General features: G+C 43.2%; 1 protein-coding gene across 2 annotated transcripts; it reads right to left on the bottom strand.

The window, feature by feature from the left end:
- Positions 1 to 123: 123 nt before the first annotated feature.
- Positions 124 to 22443, bottom strand: MAML1 (mastermind like transcriptional coactivator 1). Of its 2 annotated transcripts, none has more exons than XM_039701376.1 (5): positions 21716 to 22084; positions 11425 to 12825; positions 9220 to 9480; positions 6204 to 6318; positions 124 to 4215 (listed from the first exon to the last, which is right to left on the bottom strand). In XM_039701376.1, the coding sequence occupies exons 1-5, from the start codon at positions 22082 to 22084 to the stop codon at positions 3224 to 3226; spliced, it is 3138 nt and encodes a 1045-aa protein (XP_039557310.1). In that variant the 3' UTR covers positions 124 to 3223. The 2 variants fall into 2 exon arrangements, with proteins under 2 accessions (XP_039557310.1, XP_039557311.1); XM_039701377.1 differs by having other exon boundaries at positions 3224 to 4215; positions 11425 to 12822; positions 21716 to 22443.
- Positions 22444 to 23756: the final 1313 nt, after the last annotated feature.

The raw sequence follows: 23756 nt of genomic DNA, 5'->3' as shown, positions 1-23756 counted from the left end.
GCATCAAATTCAACTGTTCTCCATTTACAAGCATAAAACTTACCATAATACCCCCCAAACACATATATAAAGAATTATAGTTTTAAAATCTATAAAAAGTAAAAAATATACAGTCAGAAGATCTAACTCTTATTCAAATCTTTAATATAAAATTGTAAACATTTATTTACACAAAGGAAATGTGTATAACAAAATTTTGAGCACCCTTTTCAATTGGATCGTGGTTTTTGGAAGGCAGTGGATGTTGCACAGTGACACTCTCACCTTGCCTGCCCAACCAAAACCGCAGTTTATAAATAAAGCCATGGGCGGCCGGCTGGGTTCAGTTCAGGGGAGATTGGTTTTATTGCTCTGAAGCTGCAGCAAATGGAAAGCCCGAGTGCAGACACAGCCAGTGACACATCACAGGGCAGCAGGGCAGAGCCCAGCCCTGCCCATGCACCCGTGTACATCAAAACCGTATTTTCAAATCCATTGAACTGTTCCAACCTTGTTCCAGTGGCACCGTGCTCTGTGCACAGGGACCAAAGCCAGAGCCAGGGGCTCTTTGGATCCTGTTCACACACGGACACCAATGGGCATTAAAAGCCAGTTTGTCTAGAATCACACCTAATTGTACTCCAACAGTACCATGAAAAGGCCCTGTCATCAAACCCAGATACCTTCCTGAACAAACCCTCTGGTCAAGCAGAGCAATATCCACCTTAGCTTCCAGAAACAGCGGAGGAAAGAGCACACCTGCCTTTTCCTGGACATTTCGCTGGATTGCCTTTTTGGTAGTAATAATGCAAACAGCAGATGTTCTTTTCCTCCAATTAAGAAATCACAACTGGATGGATTGTATTTTAACTTATTCAGAACCAAGTTTGTGTGCAAAATCTACTGGAAAACAGAGCAGATTTCACCACAACCTAAACAGGGAGAAAGAAAAGCTGAATCCTACTACCCTGTTATTTCTGTTAAGTGTTTGTAAGGGGGAGAAAAAAAACAGTGACATGGAAAGATGTCACTTGAAATTGAGGTCCCAAGCACCCCCGACAGGAAGGGAAGGCACACTGGTGCAAAGTTAACCCTTAAAATTAAAAATACAGCAAACACTCCTTCCCCTGACATTGCTAGTTTATATCTATACTCTTCTAATGACACTTACCTTGGACCAGTTTTTGGTTTAACTTAACAGTAAACCAAGCTCACTAGCTCTTTTCTTAGATTGCCAGTATGAGAAAAGCTAGCTCAGTTATTTGCATCTCAACTACTTATTCTAGAAAATATCAGAAGTGTCAACAACCAAAGTCACCAACAACTTCGTCTTCCCATCCAAAGACAATCTTTATGTTATCTTTTCAAAAGCTCTATGAGGGATTAAGTCTGCTTCAGTGAAGTTTTATTCACTGTTTAAAGGTGGGATCCACTGATCAATGCACATCTTTCATCAACAGTTCAACATGATAAAATAGCAAATCTGATCAACAGAGCGGAATTCATCCACACTAGCTAAGTGTGCTGGACAAACCATGTTCCATGCATATTTGGAAAGGGTTAAAGTATTAGTGTTAAAAAAGCAGTTTTCAAAAGTGCAAATTGTCTCATAAAGGAGCTGCAGATACAGTAAAATATTTTCCTTCTCTGAAACCAATGATATCTTTCCCTTCCCTTCACCCCCTCTGGAAAAAAACCCTCTCTCACAATTCTGCAATTCAGAAAACTCCCAGAGAAGCCAGTCTGTGTTGAAGGAAATTGCTTTTAAAATCACAATGCTGGGTTTGGTTAGAAAGTTTAGAGGAGTTTTCCAAGAAAGTGGATTTAGAAAGGGAAGAGGTATTTGTGCATTTAAAACAAAAGCTTTCAACTTTATTTTCATTTTAAAATAAACATTAAGGCAAGGTGGTTTGTTGGTGGATAAGAGATTTTTTTTGGTAGAGAGTAAGGACTTTGGAACATTGACTGTTCCCATTGTGGTTTTTGTCCTTTCTGGGACCAACCCCAACTTATGGATAAGAGGTCTCCTTGGGCTGAGCTGAAGAACAGCATCTGCTTCAAGGGATATTAAAAAAGTAAATCCACCAGTCTATAGAAAGATTATCAAACTTGTAAGCCAGTATTAAAAAAAAAAAACAAAGCATTTAAAAGGGGAGACTTCCACATTGGAGCAACCCTGATACAAGTATTCTCCCAGGCTGCCTGTGCTATTATTGCTAATAAGGACTTTCCACCTCCCAGCCAAATTCTTTTTTCCTCATTTTTATCCTGAAGTGACAAAGTCTTGTGCTCATTGCTAACTTCAGGGGATGAACTGTTCTCAAAGGTTAGTTTTACTTTTTACAACAAAGAAAACTAGATGAGCTGTCATGAAGCAAAGCCTTCATTTAAATACAACTACCTTTGGAAATAAGTTATGAAGAAACAGGTGCAAAGTAAATGGCTTTACAATTCATGTTAAACCTACTATAGTTTAAAAGTTCTCCCATAAGAAATTCCCCCTTTAAACACAGCAAGGTACAAGCCAAGAACTGTGCCTCTCTACAACAGAGTGCAAACTGCAGCTTAAAAGACTACAATCTATGAAGATGACTATCTAGACTAACTGGCCAGGTTTTAATACTTTTTCTCATCTATTACCAGCATCTAGAAATATTTACTGTGAAATATCACTTGCTTACTGAGAGTACAGGCACATGCTTCAGCAACGGGGAAAAGAAACAATTCCAAACATTTTGCAAGCATACTCAGTTGCATACAGCCTCTTCTCAAACAAAAATCAGAAGTTGGATGGACAGTACTATAACAGCATGTCAAGCTATGAACAAATAATTATTGCAAGTAATAGCTGCAGACTAAGCCCTAAACACATTTTGTGCAACTATTTGCGTTCTTTCTGCACTAGTTCTGTGGAATTTTTGTTTTGTTTTTAAATAATTAAAATATTTAGTCTTAGAACACTGCAAGTGAGATTTCTGGAAGGCTGGCTAGGACACAGTATTTTTTGACCTGTTCAAGTGTGCGACTCCTCAGAGGCCGCAGCCAAAGCGCACTCCTCCTGCAGACCTGCTTGGTGCGCCGTGACCACGCGTCAACGCTCAGTGAGAAGCAGCTCCAGTCTTTTTCCCAACCATTTACCTCTAATGCCTGCAAGTCTCCTCAATGCCACAGGTTTTTTGGTCCAAGAGTTGTTTGTATCTCATGAAATAATTAAAAAAGTAGAACCCCTGTCCCCAGCCCCATTTTAATGAGTTCCTAACAATTCATCCAAATCATTCATCCACTCCTCTGAAGTCCTGTTTTTCAGCAAAGAGTCTATCAGATCTGTGTCACCAGTTAAGTTCTGAAGTCCATTATTGCCTGACTGGCCGCTGTAGGCAAAAGGCAGCTCCTGACTGGTCGTCCTCACAGGGTACCCTTGGCTACAGTGCAGGTTTCCTCTGTTGGGAATTTGCTGATTTGGGTTCTGGTTGAAAGCATTCAGGTCTGGAACAGTCTGGTTGATGCCAGGCAGGACTTGCTGTGCGGGTACCTGCTGCTGTGCGGGTGCGTTTGTCCGCGGCTGCGCTCCCAAAGAGGACGGGAGCATCTGCCCAGAGACGGCAGCGTTCATCGAGGTCATGGGCCTGCTGGTGCTTAGGCTTACCTGAGGCATTCCCTGGGCAAACTGCTGGTTGGACATCTTTAGATGTGTCTGCTGCATGTGGAAAGAGGAGTTGGCAGTAAATGGTCCTAAGCCACTGTTTGCTTGTGTCTGGTTGTTAATATTAGGGATACCTTGGTGTTGCCAAGATGGATTTTGAGCCCCCATAGCAGCTGGTACTCTGGACATCTGTGGCTTAGATAAGGTTGCATTCAGTGCACCTTTATTGTGCTGCTGAGAAATATTTGAGTTTGGTAAGGTGTTCTGCCCGTAGGCAGCAGGAACAGCAGTGCCCTGGCCCAAGCTGCCCTGTCTCTGCATCGGGGTCTGTCCGTTGGCACTCGGAGTCGTGTGCTGGGCAACCATCTGGCTCATGCCACCTGCCAGGTTGTACAACCCCCCACGCTGCATGTTCTGCATGCTGGGGTACTGAGACACCCCCCGCTCCTGCTGGCTGGAGCCTGACTGCAGGGGAGCAACAGGAGTGTGTCCAGGTCCCATGGGAATAATGTTCTGGCTCTGAGGAAACAGCCGAGGACTGCCGGAGCTGGACTGTCCTAAATTACTGACCCCAGGCATGGCTGAAGATGACCCTGAAATAAAAGAAATATTTTGTTCATTAAATACCTCAGGTTCAACCAGAGCCAACCAGGCTTGTAGGCACAATAACCCACAAGAGAGATGCAGCTGCATTTGTATAAATTGACCTCTGCAAGCAACACACAGAGAGCAGGAGTTTAATTAAAGAGTGTCAACTGTGGCTGCAGTTAGCACCTCACCTTGATCTCAAACACAGATATGCCAATGTCCTAAAAAAATCTGAATACCACTTCTAAGAGTTCAACATCACTAATTTAAAAAAAATTATGACTTTAAAGGCAGGACTCTGATATTTCTTTGTGAACAAAGGTAAACATCTATACTTTGAAGTGCACGCACAATTTACTAAGCTGTTAAAAATACCTCTTATTGCACACACACACACTGTCAGTCATTCCATGCATAAACAAGAGTGCATCTCTTATCATACAATTGCAGAGTTGCCAGTTCTGCGTTTTCCCAATTCCAGGAATATCTTCTGTTTGTCTAATATAGAAATATCTAATTCAGAAATTTTTGGTCAAGTATCTTTTGGATTTTCACAGTCAAGTATTCACTATGTTAATATGCAGTGCTGACAGCCAAGCAAGGTGATTTGGAAAAATGTCTTCTCAGCCAACCAAATACGGTCCTTTGTTATTGCAAATTCTGAGTTCAAAATTTCTTCTTGTAGAAGAAACAGCCCCCTATTTGAGGCAAAAAAAAAGCAGAAAAACTCTGTAAAGTGTAGTGCATGTCACACCCCCCCCCACTCTTTGAGTTGACCAGGGGAACCTACCTACACTAATAATTTCTCTAAAAGTAAGCTGCAGAATTTTTTCATATTTTATGATAGCTGAGGAATACTGGATCTCCATTATTACTAACATCCTATCTGAATAAAAACAGAATTATCAAAAATAAATTCAAATTATATTGAATTAATTATCAACAAAGTACATAATAAAAACATCAGTGTTGAAGGAACGGATGGGTGGGGGAAGAGTCTTACTGTGACAATATTTACAGTGAAGAGATAGCACACATATCAGGATTTAAGATGCAAAAAATAGTTGCAATCATCATCACAAAGAAAAAATATTTTTAATAGAACTGAAGTTCATTATAGCAAAACTTACTCTATTTCTAACAGTTGTATGCCTATCTTTCAATAGAAAGGTGGCAAGATAAAACATGTTTCAATGCAACAGTTGAAGGATGCTACTGATGCCTGTGTAGCACACAATTCTTTTGTACTGGCATTGAGTTTTTCCAGTTAAGTAACAAAACCCAGTTGTAGCTGCACTTGACACTGCACAGGCACGAACACTGTCAGGGTAAGGGTATTACATTTCCATTTGCATCTTACCCCTTCAGTATTTATTTCTGCAGGAACATGGAGAGTAAGAAAACAAAATGAAGGGAAATTTAACAGAATTAATACACTACAGACATACGAAGCTGCTTCTCACACAAAAAACCCCACTTAGAACACTTCACATGTAATGAAGAGAACTCAAATTGCATGCCCTTTTAAAGGTAGAAGGGATAAAAATGTTAAAGACTTTTAAACTCATCCTAGAGATGAGAGAAATAACACACCACTTATCTTTCTTTAATGAGGGCCTGTGATAGATACAGGCAGTAGGGATGTCAGGCTTCAGAAAAAAACCCTCTGAATCTTAATATATCAAAGACAGAATTTTCAACCTGCACAATGAAATAGAAGTATAAAAAAGGCCTATAGAACAATGAAGGTACTTAAAAATTTCACTAATTTCCCAAACAACATTAAGAATCAGAAGCTTAAGTTGTCCCAGATACCTGCAACCAGGGAAGCTGTTAATTTGTAACTGAATCAGACTACAGGTCAAGAGCTTTTAAGGCACAGTGACATGTAATAAATTAATTAAAAGCTATCCAATCCAGGAAATTTGAAGACACCTTGTTTTTCACTCCTGGTATTTTTTCTGCTATTGTTTCAAGTGCCATGTTTTCTCACCTGTGAACTGTCCAACCTGCTGCTGGTAGGGGTTCTGGGGCTGGTCCTGGTACTGGGGAGGAGGCCGCGTCAGGTGCCGCTGCAGCTGCTGCTCCTGCTGCTGCCGCTGCTTCTCCTAAAAAATGTCCAATGCAAGGTTGTTTGAAAACAGAGCAAGCTTTTTCCAAGGGCTGGCTTGGAGAAAAACAAGTTGTCTGCATAGTTTTATGCACAGCTGGTAATCAAAGGGGCTTCTGCAGCCCTAGAGTCACTTCAGACTTTGTTCTCAAGGCTCAAACACAGTTTAATCTGAGTGACAAGACCAGGATCTCAGAGACAACAGCATGCACTGCAAGAGTTACTGCAGTGCATGTCTGAAGCTTTTCAGAGATTGAAAATCTGAGATGCTAGTCTCCTCATCAGTAACATAATCAACGGGCATTTTTAGCAATACTCTAAAGACAAAAAGAGATATGTGTACAAAAAGAGTAAAAGTGAGTGTATAAAAAACCCCACATTTACTTTTTTTTGGTCTTTATTTCCAAATCAATATATTTTAGACCCCTCTTTAGAAAACAATAAAAGTTCAAGTAAAAAATATCAAAAACTGAACACGTAAATATTTTCTAGTCTTTGTCTGCAAACATGAAAAGATACACACAAATCCATATTCTCATATATCACAGGTTTTCCTAGATTATGAAAAACTGCAGAACTAAGTCCATAATAGAAGTCACACAGGTTTTGCAACCATTGTTTCAAACCACTTTCTTAGCAACTCACTGATCAACTGAAACAAACCCTACTCATGACACAGAATAATTGTACCTCTTTAAAATAAAAGCAGATTCAACCCACACCTATTTTATACTCAAACCATTTGAAAAATAAACCAAGCAAATTTTTTATTAGGAAACTTTGTGGGAAAATGAAATTTAAACTCTTGAGGGGAATGTAGATGTAGTGACAGTAGACTCAGATTTTGACAGTGTCAACAGCCACCTGGCTGCTTTTACAATATGAAATGTATCAGGTACAGCATTTCTGTCTCTTCTTCCATAGATACCTTCAGCCAGACTGAAATTCTGAGCTAATCAAGTAGTGATACAATGCACAACTATCTACTTATCAAAAAAGTTACACAGAGCACAGCAGGGGACAGAAATTCCCTTCCAAGAGTATTGGGGTAAAGACACAAGGCAGAGCCTTTACAGAAGAGCCTGGTGCAAAGTAACAAACAGCAGATACACATCGCTACCACCCTTCCCAAAGTCTCCAGCTGCGAAGCTGTTGAGACATGCACAGGAATGAAGAGGGCAGGCTGCTTGACAGAGGACCTGCTGCTTGCAGGACCAGTCAGACCTGAAAGAGGCTGACCACAGAAGCCAACAAGAGATGCCATAGCTCTGAGAGAAACCAAGAACTGCAGAACCTGGTCTGGAGAAGAAAATGAAAAAATACGCAGAACGCCAAGTGAAAAGACAAATTTATAGTGGCAGGGAATGGCACTGGAGCTACCTGAAACTACAAGTTTCCTGCAAAGCAGACATCAGCAGATTCAGAAATCTTTTTGTAAAACTACATCCAGTATCATGTGTATCCAAAGGAACAAGTATCAAATCAGAATGCTAACAAGACCTAGCTTGACTAGGCAGCACAAGGCCAATAAATGTGGCAAATGCAGGGCCTAAAGCTGTTCAGCTCCAAGGCAAAGCCACTCCTTATTTGGGACCAGAGTCCCAACATCACTATAGAAAAATGGAAACTACAGAAGTTAACTGTAGTTACCATAACTAGGACACGAGTATTTTCATAATACTGATATTTACTGCAGCAGCATGTGCTGCAAAACAGAAGCAAACAGATAGGAAAATAATATTTTAATGCTATGTTTGAGATATGCTACTTATCACCTCCCCACTGTTTAGAGAGGTCTGACACCTGTTAGGTCCATTATTGTTCTAAGGAAACCTACTGGGCCACAGCTCTAAGAGCTCTAACAAAGCTCTAATGATCACCATCCACCAGACATGCAAAAGCACAAACAGGAGGTCACACCCATACTTCCTTTCTCCCCACCTGCTCTCAAAGAATACCTGTTTGTTAACATTCTGGAGAATAATGATTACTCATCTTTGATATTTGATATTAACAGACAAGTCACCAAAGGCTGACTGATTTACTAAAGTATTCTAAGCTTATAGATCACATAACTCATAGAGAAGATGTGATTTTATTGATGATTTGGGCATTTTCTTTCAGTCTTTAATAATATAATTCCCCCACAGTATTCCCCTAATCCAAACTGTTTTAACTGAAATATCAAAAACATATCTTTAGCAACACTCATACACTGCCAACCACATTACTAAGTTTTGTCTACAGTGGCTTCAGAACTGAGGGGGTTTTTCTGTCACCTCTATTGAGACCTCAATTTCATCAGGATGTCTCCAGGTGATAAAAGACCCATTGGCTAGGACTTGGCACAGCCATAGCTCCACAGTCCTGCATGTTCTACTACAACCTTCCCCACAAAATGGGCTGTCATACATTTTCAGTTCAGAGGAGACTATCATTTCCTTCTTTCTTAAAGCTTCTGATGGGCAGATGATTCAGGGAGACCTTAGAGCACTTTTCAGTACCTAAACGGGGCTTATAAGAAGGCTGGAGGGGGAAGTTGTCTCAAAAGAGCATGAAGTGATAGAGCAAGGGGGAACCCAAGACCTCCATCTGGAGGAGGTTAGGTTCAGATTAGATATTAGGAAGAAATTATTTACTGTGAGTGTGGTGAGGCATTGGAACAGGCTGTCCAGAGAAGCTGTGGCTGCCCCATCCCTGGAAATGTTTCAAGGCCAGGTTGGATGGAGCTTGGAGCAACCTGGTCTAGTGGAAGGTGTCCCTGGCCATGGCAGAGGAGCTGGAACTGAGGTGATTTTTAAGGTCTTTCCCAAGCTATTCTCTGATTCTAAAACACCAAATGTTATTGCATGCACCAAAGCAAAGCAGCACAAATTAATAGATAGCTGGCACCTCTCACCTGTTCTGCCAGCAAATGCTGCTGCCTCTGTTCCATTAGGAATTGCTGCTTCTGTTGCTCCATGAGCAGATGCTTTTGTTGCTGCTCTCTCTGTTTCTGCTGGTCCATCAGCATTTGGTGTTGCTTCATCACTGCTGCTTGCTGCTGATAAGCTGAGTTGCTGTGGTTACCTGCCATGGAGACATTTGGAGCCTGGGCACCCACCCCAGGGCCCGGGACAGAAACAGGAACACGAGGAACAGCAGGAGCTGGGTTCTGATCCTGCAGAACATAGGAAAAGTGACAAAAGTTACAGAAATGCAGTAACTTCTTCACATCTGTACACTGCCAGACACAGAACTGCCAGTCTGGAGTTAGGGTCAGAAGCTCCATAACATTTAGGAATAGAGGCTTAAATTCCAGTCTCAAAGTTCTTCCCAATTTCCAGCTCAAACAGGTCAGTACAGCTCTGTGTGCTTTTTTCAGGCACTTGCAAACTGCTCTTCAAACACTCCAGCTTCAGCTAATTTTGGTAGCAGTTTTTCAAACACTACATTTTATATTTTTGTTATACAAAGCATTTATTGAAATCCTGCCTATTCTGTCAACATTTCATTCTGCAAGTGTTTATGTCTCCCAATCTAAAGTTGCTTTTTTTTTAGTATCAGAGAATTTACTATTTGCAGGTGAAGGGGAGAAGGCTTCCACTAGTCAAAATGGGTCTTAAGTATTTTTCCAGCAATCCACAGACAAAAAATCCACAGACAAAAATACTACTAGAGATAAGTGATATTATTAATTTTTCTTAAGTCCGCATTTCTTGTCTTTTTTTTGAGACTGGTATTTGGGATAAGCAAAAATAACAGGAAACATTCAAGAGCTGATACTGCCCTCTTAGTACCAGCAAATCCCTTTGAAATTTGACAGTTTTCATCATTTTAAAGTGCAGTTCAGCCTCATCTCTACTTAAACAAATGTTATGTTTAATTTAAGCATTCAGCTAATGGGTTCAGCTGTTGGTTCTCACTTTGCAGTTTCATAAGGACTCACCAGCCAAATACAAGGAATGCTGCACTAAATTGTTCTGTGTGCAAGCTTTTGAGAAATTCTCCCAAAGCTTACATCAGTATTTCTGTTAGCTCAGTGCAAGTGTGGCAATGTAGACACAAGGTCACCCTCATGTTTTTCAGTGAGGGGGAGACATGACATACACAATCATCTCTACTGTTCTTCCATCAAAATGCTGTTAGACTGTTACTTCTGCCAGCTTTCAAAGAGATTAATTTTTTTTATGAAGCACACATTGATCTCAAATTCCTATTTGTACACCAGTGTGGTCTTTATCACCCACTAATCAGAGCTTTTTCACAGGTTTTCTGTTTTGTTGAGGGAACATATGACTAGAGTTGGATCTCAAACAGTTTTTGCTGGAGGAACTTTAATCAAATACTTTTTCTTTTCAACAAGCCCTCTTGTATGTGCATTGCAGGTACATGTTACAGAATCCAATGAGTCCATACTTCCACCCACTACTGCAGAAATTTTCACCTGCAGCATACCTGTAGTAACAGTTCTATACAAGGCAAAGGAGCACCATCTGGAATTTTCTGTTACAGGAAAACCTGAAGCATATGCTTCAAGCAAACAAACATTACCATTATTCATTCTTAATGATATATTTCTCTCCAATGCCATGCTTTCCCAATACCCAGAGACTTAACCAATAAAAATCCATAGAACTGAAAAGCTCCATGGAACACCCAAGAAATCAGGAATGCAGCCCCCACTTCCACCTCCCTGGAAAAGGTCTTTTAATAGTAAGCCAACTCTGACACAAGTAGGGACTAAAAACAAGGTAAAGAAATCAAAGATTCTTTGAGAACACTGTGTAACACTACAGTTTTATACAAGTTATTTTAGTCAAAAGTTTACAAAGCATCTATTTATCTTTGTAAGTAGAAGTTTCTGTGAAGCACGACATAATTTGTTGCCCACAAAGTATATTAAGCTGCAAATCACATGTTACATGACCTAGAACCCAGTATTAAAAACTGTCCCCAGTGGAAAAAAGACCTCATGATTCTTGTCTAAGATTCTTGTATATAGGATTTTTCTCTTTAAAATCAATGAAAACATTTGAAACTATACCAAGGAATCTGCACTCCAGCCTTACCTACCCACCAACCTTAAATCTGCTACTGAGCAAAGGTAACTCAGGACATTCACCTGACCATGTGGCAGTCGGTAGGCGATGTTTCCAGGCTTGGGTTTCAACAGGATCATCCCATTTTGGTCGTCACCTACGTGGGACAGTGGTGGCTGCTGGCGCTGCTGGATGTATGCCAGCATGGGAGTCTTGTTCTGCCCAGGCACTGCCACCCCCTGCTCACACTCTGCTTTGTAATGGGAAAGAGGTTTGGTGTTCCCATAGTCCAGCATAGAGCTTTGACTGTTCACAGGGTTCTGGTTCAAGCTGTTTTGCTGATGACCCAAAATGTTCACATGATAATTGCCTCCAGCTCTTGGGGAGCTTTTATTGCCCAAATTAGGCATCATGAGTTTCTGATTGTTGAAGTCTGGTTGATAAACTGATGGGCTGGTAGGATTTTCCATGGTATATGGGACAGCCAGTGGACTATGAGAAGGCCCAGGCTGCTGCCACGTCGACATCTGATTTGTTTGGTGGACTTGTGAAGCTTGTTGCTGGTTCTGCAACATCTGATCTCTCTTCTGCTTTGCAGCAATCTGCTGAAGTTGATGAGCAGAGGACATTTCTTTGGCACTTCCTGCACACTTCCCAGGTAACAACACAGGCCTCTGGATGTTCTGAGAGTGGTTTGATGCCTGCATCAGGGGCTGATTAGGATTTTCAGTCATTGACTGAGTGGAAGGCTGGAACATAGCCTGAGAACTAACCACCGTTGTAGAAGCGGCACTTACAGGTACAGAAGCAGCACCAATAAATGCTGAACCTGAAGAAGTAGGTCTAACCTGGGGAGATCCCAGCTGTTCTTGTTCAAAGGGTGCTGGGGAAAACTCAGTCTTTATGTTAATATCTTGTGGTAATGGAGTCTGTGCAGCTGAATTTGAAGAATCTGCATCTTTTTTGTCTTCAAAGTCATCATTAAAGAGATCCTTCATGTCTTCATCGGGCACTGATCTATTGAGCTCCTCAATAAGTTCCTTCCATTCTTGCTCGTTTAGATTAAGATCAGGCATCAGGTTATTCTGAGATATAGAACCCCCTGCTACAGGATTCATACAGGGAAGCTCATCTACAGGCTCCTGCTTCAGCTCTTTGTTCAAACTCAGAGGAAATGAATCATCAGCATCACCACCTCCATTCATCTGCAGGCTGGAATCTGGAAGACACTTCTTGCTGATGCCATCGAGCCCCATTGGATGTTTCCCATTAAGTTGCAAGGTATCACCAGTACCAGATTTCTTGTCAAGATGATGAAGTGGAGACACAGGGGGCATTCCATTGGAAGAACCACTCACTCCCAGACCATCCTCACGACGCAGTTTCTTGGACACAGAAAACACATCACCATAGCCATTCTGCTGGTCTCCATTCTGAGGGGAAGCAGCACTATCAAGCTTTCTTTTCACAGTCTCATGGAGCTGCTGAAAAAGAAAAGGAATATTTTAGTTATGTAGTTGTATGTTACACAGATCTGGATTTTTATTTCTTACCAGAACATTGTCTTGCTCTGAACAAAGCATTTCAGAAAAAAAAAAATATCAAAGATTGCATCTTTGTTTTGGTAACATTTTGTTTTACAAGTCAGCACATGAGATTACTTCCTCACTATAATCTCTTACAGAAATTTTTCAAAAAACATGTACTACTTTAAACAGACACCCCCTCCTTCATAGAAGCTGTCATATACTCTGACAACAACAAAAAGTTGAAAAATGGCTGTGAACTAGAATATGTTATGATTTTTCCTATTTAAAAGGAGAAAAACATTAAATAATGTTAAGAATCAAATTTCAGATGGGAATAAAAACCTGTATTATATTTGATCTACGTACATATACAGTATAATTGTTCCACAAGACTCTTTTATGAGTCTCACATTTAAATATTTATAAAGCAGTCCCACATTTAAATATTTAGAAAAAAGGAGTCATTCTCTTGTGATAATAACTTTTAGAGAAGAACTGTGTATATAAATTTTGTACACAATCACACTTTTGGCACTGAAGCAAAGCCAATTTGTCACTTAGCGACCATTGCTTCACACTTGTGGAAAACGCAATTCAGAGTTCAGCCAGTTCTATCACAGCAGAGCAAGTTCATTCCTTTCCTCTTTTCTCCTGAAGTATTTGCCAGCTGCTCTGACCACCAGAGCCCCAAGCAGCTCCACGGTTGGCCTCTCACAGATGGTGAAGGCACAGATTCTCTTTCTCGTGGTGCCACCTAGAAGCGACCAGCGGCTACAGCAGCAGCCTCACAGCCAGAGCACCTTTGTTCAACTTCTCCTTCTTGCCAGCATTCTTGCAAATAAAATGTTCTTTCTATTGACCTCAAAAGCATCTGAAAACAGAATTCCTGCACACATCAAAGGTGACTATAAACTTTTCCTTCCCTCAGGTGCATTCTGTAAAAAAGTCTGAGCTTTGCTGGTGCTGGAACGCTCCACCAACGCAGACAAACCTGCAGGGCAGAGACGCTGCTGCAACAGCGTGGGGAGCTTGAAGAGGGAACTGCCATCAGCTCCAGCCTGGGTGAGACACACGGTGCACCTCAGCAGGACACTCGAGAGGAATCTCCACCAAGAGCCACCCATCTGAGGTGTGGGGTCACTGAACAGCCCTCTCAGGTGGCAGGAAAGCAGCTCACCAAACAAACCTCAAGATAAGTATGGTTCTTTTCATATTACCTGCAGTGCTCACAAGGCAGTCCACTAACCCTTGGGGAAAACTCTCATCCAAAGAAAAACGGGAAACCTCAAGATCTCAGCATTCAAGCAGCAGGCTGGATGTAGGGCCAGCATAAATTATCAGAAGAACTTTACACACTTGCCTGAGCAACAGCATTCTTTGATTTACAGACAGAAGGACTGGTTCACAGTTAATTGTTCCTATTTTTTTTAACCGTCTACAGTGAGCTGATCTTTGGGGGCAAAGAAACCCCAGACCATCTGTTTAATTCCTGCACAGGTAACAGCAAAAAAACCCCACTATTTGTTTAATGCTTGCACAGGTAACAGCAAAGCCTTATTTTTATCTGTGGGACAGACTCCAGCTTCCCTGGAGACTGTGATCTTCTAGATGGCTCATGGAAATAGCAGCAGAATAGCAAGATCAGCAGAAGACTGAGTAGGATGAGGTGAGGTGTACATCTGGAGAGGAGGCTGGAACTTGAAATCTCTTAATTTGAACAGCAGGTCCTTAGCTTGGAGTAGCAGCTCTCTAGTGAATTTTTCAAATACCAACTAGAAAAAATAACAGGAATTTACTTTTTTTTTGTAAAAAGACAAAACAGAGAGCAAAAAACCTCAACTCCATCAGAACATTTGGCTTTCAGCATTTCTCATTGTTTACTTCATACTCCCACCTGGAAAACTGAAGCTCAAGGTGGATGAGTAACTTGCCCAAGGTTATATGATGAGTCAAATTACTCAAAGTTTGGGAATGGGTCCTCCTTAATTCTAAATAGTTAGGGAAAAACCCTACTCCCTGAAAACTTACATCAAAATAATGACTTTTGTGAGCCAAACTCACTGCAGTGTAGGAAAAGACACAGACCCCTAATATCCAGCTCAGGAACTCTCAGATCTCTATGGATTTTAACAGTCATAACACTAAGATATCTGATCCTTGGAGACATTTTGACTGTAACTTGCTTGGGACAAAATCCTCCTTTCACCTAAAACTGTATTCCTTTGGTGGAAAAAGGGAGATTAAGGTCCTCCCCAGTTTGTCTCTGTCTATCCAAATAATCTGGTCTGAGGGGAAAAATAACAAGCTGCATGTGAGATACAAGTCAGACTGCAAGCTATCTACATATCAAGCTGCTCCAACAGAGTTCTCAAGGCAAGAAAAACCTGTTCTCTTCAGCCAAAACTCATGAAAAAAACCAACCAACACAAGGATGAAGTAAAGCATAGCTTGCTACTTGCTAAGAAAACCCTTTCAGCTTTAATTTTTTTGTTCATTACCACCCTGTAAGGCACAGTGTTCCTCCAGTACGCTGTCCATGGTTTCCTTTGCAGAATCAATCCATTTTATATGTAACACTGAGCCAATCACTTCCACTGTCACAAGATCAGATACAGAAGTGTTCTCTCATTTTCTCAGCCTATTCAATTTTCCAACAAAAGATGAACTTTCTACATCACTGCTATGCCTAAAAACCTAAAAATATTACCCCAAAAGCATTTATCTGCAGTATTATACCAATATAGGGACAGTGCAAGGCAGGAGATGTGAGCTGGCTTTGGTCCCTTGCCCATGACAGGACAGAGTTTGTCAAAGAGCCACTGAAGGGCCACAGGCTGCACTTCCTCCATCACCTGAGCTGCATTTTATTCACGTGAGCAGAACACAGTCCTCATGATGGCCATAAACACTTCCTTGGCAGGAGCACACATGCTCAACTGTGCATTCCTCATGCAGGGAACACAAGCTGACAAAACCCAGGTGGCATCCATGACAACAAAAGGTGTCCAGCACAGCAGCCTCTGGCCATGTAACTCACACACTGACAAGGACACAGGCCTGCAATGCCAGAGATGGATGCATGCCCAGACAAATGACAAAGCTCCCAAGAAAACAGAGCACACAAAGCATTTTGATATATTCAACCTCTGTCTTAAACCCACCAGTTTTACCATAATGGTGCTCAGCCCTACTGTGGTTTCACTGCAGGGGCAAAGTGACTGACTTCATAAAAGCTGTCCAAGAACTACATCAGAAGCTCAACAAGAAACCAGAAAAGCTTGAAAACTTAATCTATTGCTTGTCTTTTAGCACTGGCAGAGTTCAAAACTTCAGAGGCCAGGGCAGTGCTCTCTTACCTTGGTGGGAAGGGGCATGAATCACTGATCAAAACACTGGTACAAAGTTGTTCTGATTGGTTTTCTTGGGTTTTTTGTTCAGGTTTTTGTGTTTGTTTGTTTGGTGTTGACTATTTTGGTGTGGACTTAATACCTGAAACTAGATTTAGATAATAATCTGAAACCAATGACATTTCAATGCATTAGAACTTAACAGGCATGAAAGTTTAGATCACATTATTTGCTTGAAAGCAAAAAACCCTCTACCATTCAGAACAGCTAAACTGAACAGTCAGCTAAAGTGCCTTTGCAAAAATCCAGTACTTTGCTATACTTTGAGACCTGTAACTGGAGATGGTAAATACATGTAATACATGTATATATATAGATACATATATATATATACACACAAACATTATGCAGGTTTCATTTAAAAAAAAAAAACAAAAAACAAACCACCTCAGGAACATGGCAGAAAAGAAACTCCTTAAAAATCTGGTACTCATAGTGTGCCTTTCAGGCTCTGTAATGTTCTTATTTAGCTTTTTAAAGCATCTGTTACAGAGATTTAAATATTCTTACAGGATTCAGTAGAGCTTTAATATTTTGTATTTTATTTAAAATTAGTTTATCATTTCAATATCAGAATTAAGTCCACAAGAATTTGTTCTGATATACTAGCAAGAGAAACACAATGCTGGACATTTTCAAAGAAGAAATGCTGTATTAGACTACAAGCATAATAAAAGCTAGCTCCAATATGGCTCCTAGGCTGGACATTTTCAAAGAATAAATGCTGTATTAGACTACAAGCATAATAAAAAACTAGCTCAAATATGGCTCCTAACATTCTCAACTAGAAGGGGAAACCAAATCAGAATACATCCATTTTTCTGCCATGGAAGTGGCAGTACTGCAGCACAGATAAGCCCCCATGACCAGAATTCACAGTAGGTGCTGTACAGACACTGATTCTTCTCTCCTGCCTCACTAACAACAAGAGCAACAAAAATGACAACTCCTTAAGCTGGAATAACAATGCAAATACCAGACATTGTAGTGTATGAATTCTGGATAGAAAACACAACATTCTGACTACACACCACAGAAAGAACTCCCCCTTTACTGTGCATCTACCCTCAGCTTCCAAAGCTGCATTCCCCCTGCAAGGAAAGCATTTTATTACACAATGTGCTCCTGCATTCCACTGTGCTGTCAGAACCAAACTGCTGGACTCATTTTAATTTTTACTTTAATTCCAGCAGACTTTTGTATTTGGGTGACTGCCTGCTGGAGTGAAGAAGGGCTGTGGATAGGCATGTCTATAAATATCCCAAGCCTGCATTAGTCACAAGGGGCAGCTTCTGCTACAGGAATTGTTCTGCTGAATCAAAAAAACTCCTGTGCCTTCAGCTGCAATGCCGGATCCTCCACCTCACTTGAACTTAAACAGCAGCAGCAGCAGCTCAGTCACTCCCAGATCCTTACAACTTAGGAAACATCACTGCATATCTAACTAATCTGGTAAGGGAAATGTTTCAAACATAAAACAATACCTCACAGAGAATTAAAAGGAGACAAAGAAAAACCTGTCTGAGTTGTTGGGCAACAAACTATCAGACTTGTCAGCAAAAACAAACAATGGTGGCAAGACTACACTGCACCACAGCTATATATAAATAACATGTAAATAATTTGCTATCTTTGTGGTAAAACATAATTTCACAATTTAACACCCCTACACCACAGCTTACACAAAAATGAGGTCTTCTGAACTGTTAGAGCACCAGCCTGAGCTTTGTTAGAGGAACATCATTAACACTTGTCAGTACACTATGGGCAATCCATTCCCTTTAATTTATTACTTTAGGTCTTTCAACCAAGAAACACTGCATTGCTCTCCTTGGACTTCAATTTCATTTAAAACTGTTTACTTGGTGCCTTTGCTTAATTTATTATTTAACTAATATTAATGCAAAACATCTATCACTCCCAAATAAATGCTGCTCTTCAGCTTTAACACAAAGCCTTCTCAAGACAGGCCACTGACTCGACTTCTGTGCTCATTCCAGAAATACTGTTTGTGGTTTTGTGGCAGTCCTAGACAAAGCAAGCTCTCTGCACAACAACTGCTCTCAGGTGGGGGAAAAAACCCAGTAAGAAACAGGCAGCAGCTCTCCTTCCAAGACACCACATCATAAAACAAGGAGTGGAGATGAAAATCCAGATCTTTGCCATTCTCCTCATTCACATGTCAATGAAACGCCTTCTGTTCAGCTCAGCCACACACTGCCTTATTGTCTACCACAGAAATGTAAGGAAGCCAGCCCTTCTCTTGCAGAGAATTTAAACACCATTATTCGATGAACTTTCATGTATCAGAACCTGGCAGAGAAAAAAAATGTTCTAGGAGACAAGCCCCATCTCTTCCCAACTTCCCTGTTTCTCAAGAAGGGAAGATGAACACAGCAAACACGTTATCCAAACATCAAGCATCTTCTACTTTGAACACAGCCTGAATAATGTCATGTTAAACAACAGAAATGGGAAGTAGATGTCAACATTTGGATTTCCCATTAAATAATGGTCTGGAAGTTTTTTAGAAGTAGGAAGCTAGAAGGTTTTTCAACATTTTTCTCAAATGAAGGACAGGCCTACATGATGCACAAATAATCCAAGGTATTTCTGTATCAATGCTGTATTCTCTCAGTTTCTGTTGCTCAAATTTTACAGCTGCTTAGTAAGAAAACAAGGAAGAATCTACCCCTTACTTCTGTCTGTAAGCAAGATCCATCTAACGTCAGGATCTAAACCAGAGAAAAGACTAATGGAAGAGAAAATATCTGATTCTGCCCATGTGACAAATCACACAAGACACTAAGGAGGAAGTGGTGGTGCCACCCTGTTGTTACTATTGTGGATTTACAGAGGGTGCTCTGCAGCACAGCACCTGGCAGTGCCCACACTGTCCACAGCTGGGGCAATGCAGCTTCATGTCCTACTGCTACAAGACCTCACAAAAGCCTTCACCTTTACATGAACTGCTCTCTCCTTCAGGGACCAAAATAAATGCTTCATTAACGGTCAACATAAAGCACCAATTTCCAAGAGCAGATTGATATGCAGCTTCCCAGAAAAATCTGGACTGCTACAGCAGCAACAGCTGATATAATGCATGTTGCACTGAGCTAGCAGCACTCTTTAGAAAGGATGTGTACAGGACCTTTTTAAAGATAGTTCTGGTGTTCATCCAAACTTTATTGAACAGTGGAAATCAAGGCCATATCCCTCCCATTGAAAGCACATGCTTGGTCTTGATAATGGCAACATGGTGGGTAGAGGTAAAATACCAACCTAGAGGGACCTTCTGGGCCAGAGGAATTAAATTAGCTGCAGAGGTGTTGTTGTTGTTGTGTTTTTTTTCCCAAGACTTGAATTACTAAGCAAACCAACTTTATACCCCAGTAACGAGGTGATGAATCAGCAGCTGCAATTAAGCTCACAGTCATGGATCCTAGGAAGGAAACAGCAGGCCAGCCCCAGGAAGAGTCATTCACACACTAAACCCCTCTTCTGTTGTGCAAATTGGCCACTGGCAGCAGCTTCCTGTACAAGGGCTTCCCCAAGATGTGCAGTGCACTTCAGAACCTGCTGCTGTTGAGAGCCCTCATTATAATGGATGCTAATTAGATCAAATCCACATCCAAAGTGATTTAAGAGAAACAACACCAATAAATTAGAGAGATGTCTCTTTTAGAAGATCAATATGAAGTCGTGTGGTGGCTGTTTAAGCAAGAGGATTTGACATGCTAAAGAGCCTGGACTGTAATGAAAATACACATTATTAAGGGGTAGAGCCCCATATGCAAAAAGCACAAGAGCCCAGCAGGAAATAAACAGAAACCTCCACCAAGGTTTTAGATAATAAGAAACAAGTTTGAGTAATTTTTGTTTTGACACAAGTTTACATTCAAGATCAGTCTGCTAACAACAGCTAACTGTAAAGTTTTGTAGAATCAGTGTCAGGAATGCACAAGGTTTCCTCTCTTCCTCAAGCACCCTTCTGTAGCAGCCCTCTGAAGTGCTCTAACTGTGTCACAAGGACCTCAGTCTTCTCAACAGTCAGCAAGTCCTCGAGTCTCAGAGGTGTATTAGCAAGAACAGAAACAATTCAGTCAAGTAACACTTTCGGTTCATCTTGTAAATACTACAAACTGCACCCAGGCTGCCTAGTGCTGACCACACTAAAGATGACATCAATAAACCCCGTGTTTCAGTATTTCACATTATGTCCTGGACACTCAAGCATACATAAAAGCTCTATCGTGATTCTATTTTAAAAACAGTAAATGAGGTCCAAGACAGAGAGGAGTATATCCTCCTTCCTTTCTAATCCAATCAAATACACAGAACACCCTAAAAATATTATTTATTCTATATATTAACCTGGGAATATCTATGTTTAACCCAGTGTCCCCTTTTAAAGACACTCAGAGTGCTACTGGATAATTTCCATTTAAAGATACCTGATTTTAAGGCAGACAGGTATTAGGACAGGCAGCCTTTAAGAGGTTATCCTACTAACCTACATTACTGACACATTAGCACACAGCAGTATATTTAAAGGGCCCAGAATAAGTTAAGCAATAGCTATCTTGATATACAAACAGGGCTATGTGAATATGTCCCGACAACCAGAAATGCTAGAGAAGCCAGAGAAACATTAAGATTTTGAGCTAAGCCAGTTTTTAATGGGTGGAGTGGGATTCTCATAGTGCTCACACCCACTAGAGTGAGCGGCAAACAAGCAGCTGCCTTTCCACTGAAATTCTTTCCAATATGAACCAGAATTAACAGACACATTGTCTTAAAACTCCCCCCCCAGTAATAAGCATATCCTTATCAAATGACTCCACAAAACCCTGATACCCCAAACTGAAGACTTAAGCAAGCAAACAAATATCCAAAGGCACCGCAGTATTAATACCCCTCTAACAGTTTCTGCAGGGGCATTTTAGGTGAATTAGCCAGAAATATGATTCACAAAATACTCTGAATGATTTAAGCATCACAAAAATCCTGCCACTACACATTTTAGGTGAATTAGCCAGAAATATGATTCACAAAATACTCTGAATGATTTAAGCATCACAGAAATCCTGCCACTACCCCCACCCCACCATGGCACAGTTTTTATACACTAAGCATCACAAAAATCCTGCCACTACACCCACCCCACCATGCCACAGTTTTTATATACTCTTCCAGCGTGCAGAGGTGACGAGCGAAAACAAAACAGCCCTTATCGGCCGCGGAGTTGTAACACAGCAGCCAGGGCACTCCGCACAGCAGCCCCAAGCCAGCCCTCGCACCGCGGGCCACCACAGCAGCCGCGACAGCTCGTTCTCCTTCCCCATGCAGCCCCAGAGCAGAGGTCCCGGTGCCAGCCGGCCACGACCGCCGGTCCCTCCCCGGCCCCATCCCCATCCCCGGCCCCGGGCGGCGCTTACCGCGATCAGGGCGCTGCTGCGGCCGTGCTGCTGCTCTGCGCTCGCCGCCTCGCCGTCCAGCCCGTTGGCTCCGCTCCTCTCGGCGCTCCCCGCGGCGGCGGCGGGCGGAGGGGGAGCGGGCGGCGGCGGCGCCGGGGGCGGCTGCCGGTGTTTGCCGGCCCGCTTGGCCTTGGCCTGCAGGCAGCGCTGGTGCAGGGCGAAGGTTTGCTGGCGCTCCAGCTCCAGGCGCTCCGGGGACACGGCCTGGTAGCGGGACTCGCAGGCGCTGTGGTGCCGCCGGCAGAGCTCGATGCGCCGGCGGAGCCGCTCCATCACCGCGCTGTGCCGCGGCACCACGAACTCCGCCATGGGGCAGGGGGGCAGCACCATGGGCCGGGCGGCGAAGGGGCGGCCGCCGCCGCTCACCGGCTGCTCGCTCCGGCGCCCGCCATGGCGGGGCCGCCGCCGCCCCTCCCGCCGGCCTTACCTGCGCTCCCCGCCGGGATCGCCCCGGCTCTTCCCCCCGCCCGGCCCGGCGCCCGCTCCTCTCCCCCCCGCCTCACTTCCTCCTTCTGCCCCGAGCCCGGCGCCGCTCCGCTGCCCCGCTCTCCCTCAGCCCTGCCCGCCTCGCGGGGCCCGGCGGGGCCCGCCGCGCTCCCCCCGCAGCCGCCCTCAGGCGCGGGCCGGCCCGGACCCCCGGCCCCCCATTGTTGTCCGCGCCGCCGCCATCTTGAAATTGTTTTTCCCCTCCAGAGCCGAGTTGAGAATAAATGGGCGGAGCTTCCTGGGTGGGGGGGTACGTCACGGCGCGCGGCGCGTCACGAGCCGTGACCGACGCCCCTCGCAGCCAATAGGAGGGCGCGGAGGCGCGAATTAAGCAGCGGAGGCGAGCTGGGGGCGGCGCTCGGCGCGGTTTAAAGGAACAGGTAGGGAGGGGCGGGGCGATGGCGGCCCAGCCAATCAGGAGGCGGAGCCGCGGGTGATTGGCAGGGGGCGGGGCGCTGGCGCGGGGCCCGGGCCGGCCCCGTGTCCCGGGCAGCGCTGCAGGCCCCGCGCGGCCCTGCCGCCGCAGAAAGCGCGGGGCACGGGTCACCGCACCCGCACCCTGTGAAAACTGATCCAGCTTTGCTAATTAAACAAAGAAAGCCAACCAGGTTTAAGCTTCTTTATTGATTAGTTTTTTACATTTTTTTTTTCAAGTTGCTTCTACAAGTACCTGTTTGAAATGGACATGAAATCGCAGTAGTTGTGTCCGGCAACACTTAAAAAAAAACCAAAACAAAACAAAAACCCAATCAACCAAAAACCCCTTTCACAAACCATGAGGCAAGAGGGGTATTACCATCATTTTGGGATGAGCAGAGCAGTCACAAGCCCCACGTCTGTACCCACAGCCTCAGAGGAGGAGCTGAGTGTGTGAGGGAGGAGTAGGGAAGGAGCAAGAGAAAACCACAGACACGTACAAGGAGTCACTCCTTGCGAGGAACCCTCCTCAGGCCCGGCAGCCAATCTCAAAACCAGCCCTTCATAACGGAGTAGAGGCCACGGGGTGAAGCTGTGCCAATTCAGCACGGAGCAGAGCCAGCGAGGGGAGAGCACAGAGGGCCGCTGCTGCTGTGAGGGGTTAGTGGGTTAGAGGCACCCTGACCTACCCCCGCCTCCGGGAGAAAAGCTGCTCTCAGCCCTTCTGCCCTGTGTGCCAGAGCCCACGGGTTTTGTTTGGATTCACCACGCCAGCCTCACACCCCCCTCGTCAGACACAGCACCTCAAGCTCAGCATCCTTGTCAAGAGCTGCCACCCTCGGCTGCACAGACACAAAAGGCCCAAATACACCTTCAGGATCTGTACCAGTTCCAACACAGCTCACAGGTTACAGCCAGGTGGAGTTTCACTACTCTAAAAACCACAGCTACGCTTCATGCACTGAGGATAAGCAGGTAGCTGTATTTTTCCTCCAAGACTTTAAAAATAAGAGCAATTCTAAGGTCAAACTGAGGCACCCAAGCCAGAAAGCAGGATTAAAAAGTAACTTGTCTATCCATTTTGGAAAGTCTTCATTTA

The sequence above is a fragment of the Passer montanus genome, unplaced genomic scaffold, assembly GCF_014805655.1.
Source record: "Passer montanus isolate IOZ18808 unplaced genomic scaffold, ASM1480565v1 scaffold15, whole genome shotgun sequence".
Taxonomy (NCBI): domain Eukaryota; kingdom Metazoa; phylum Chordata; class Aves; order Passeriformes; family Passeridae; genus Passer; species Passer montanus.
The sequence above is the reverse complement of the archived record's forward strand: the minus strand, read 5'-3'. Positions and strand labels throughout refer to the sequence as shown.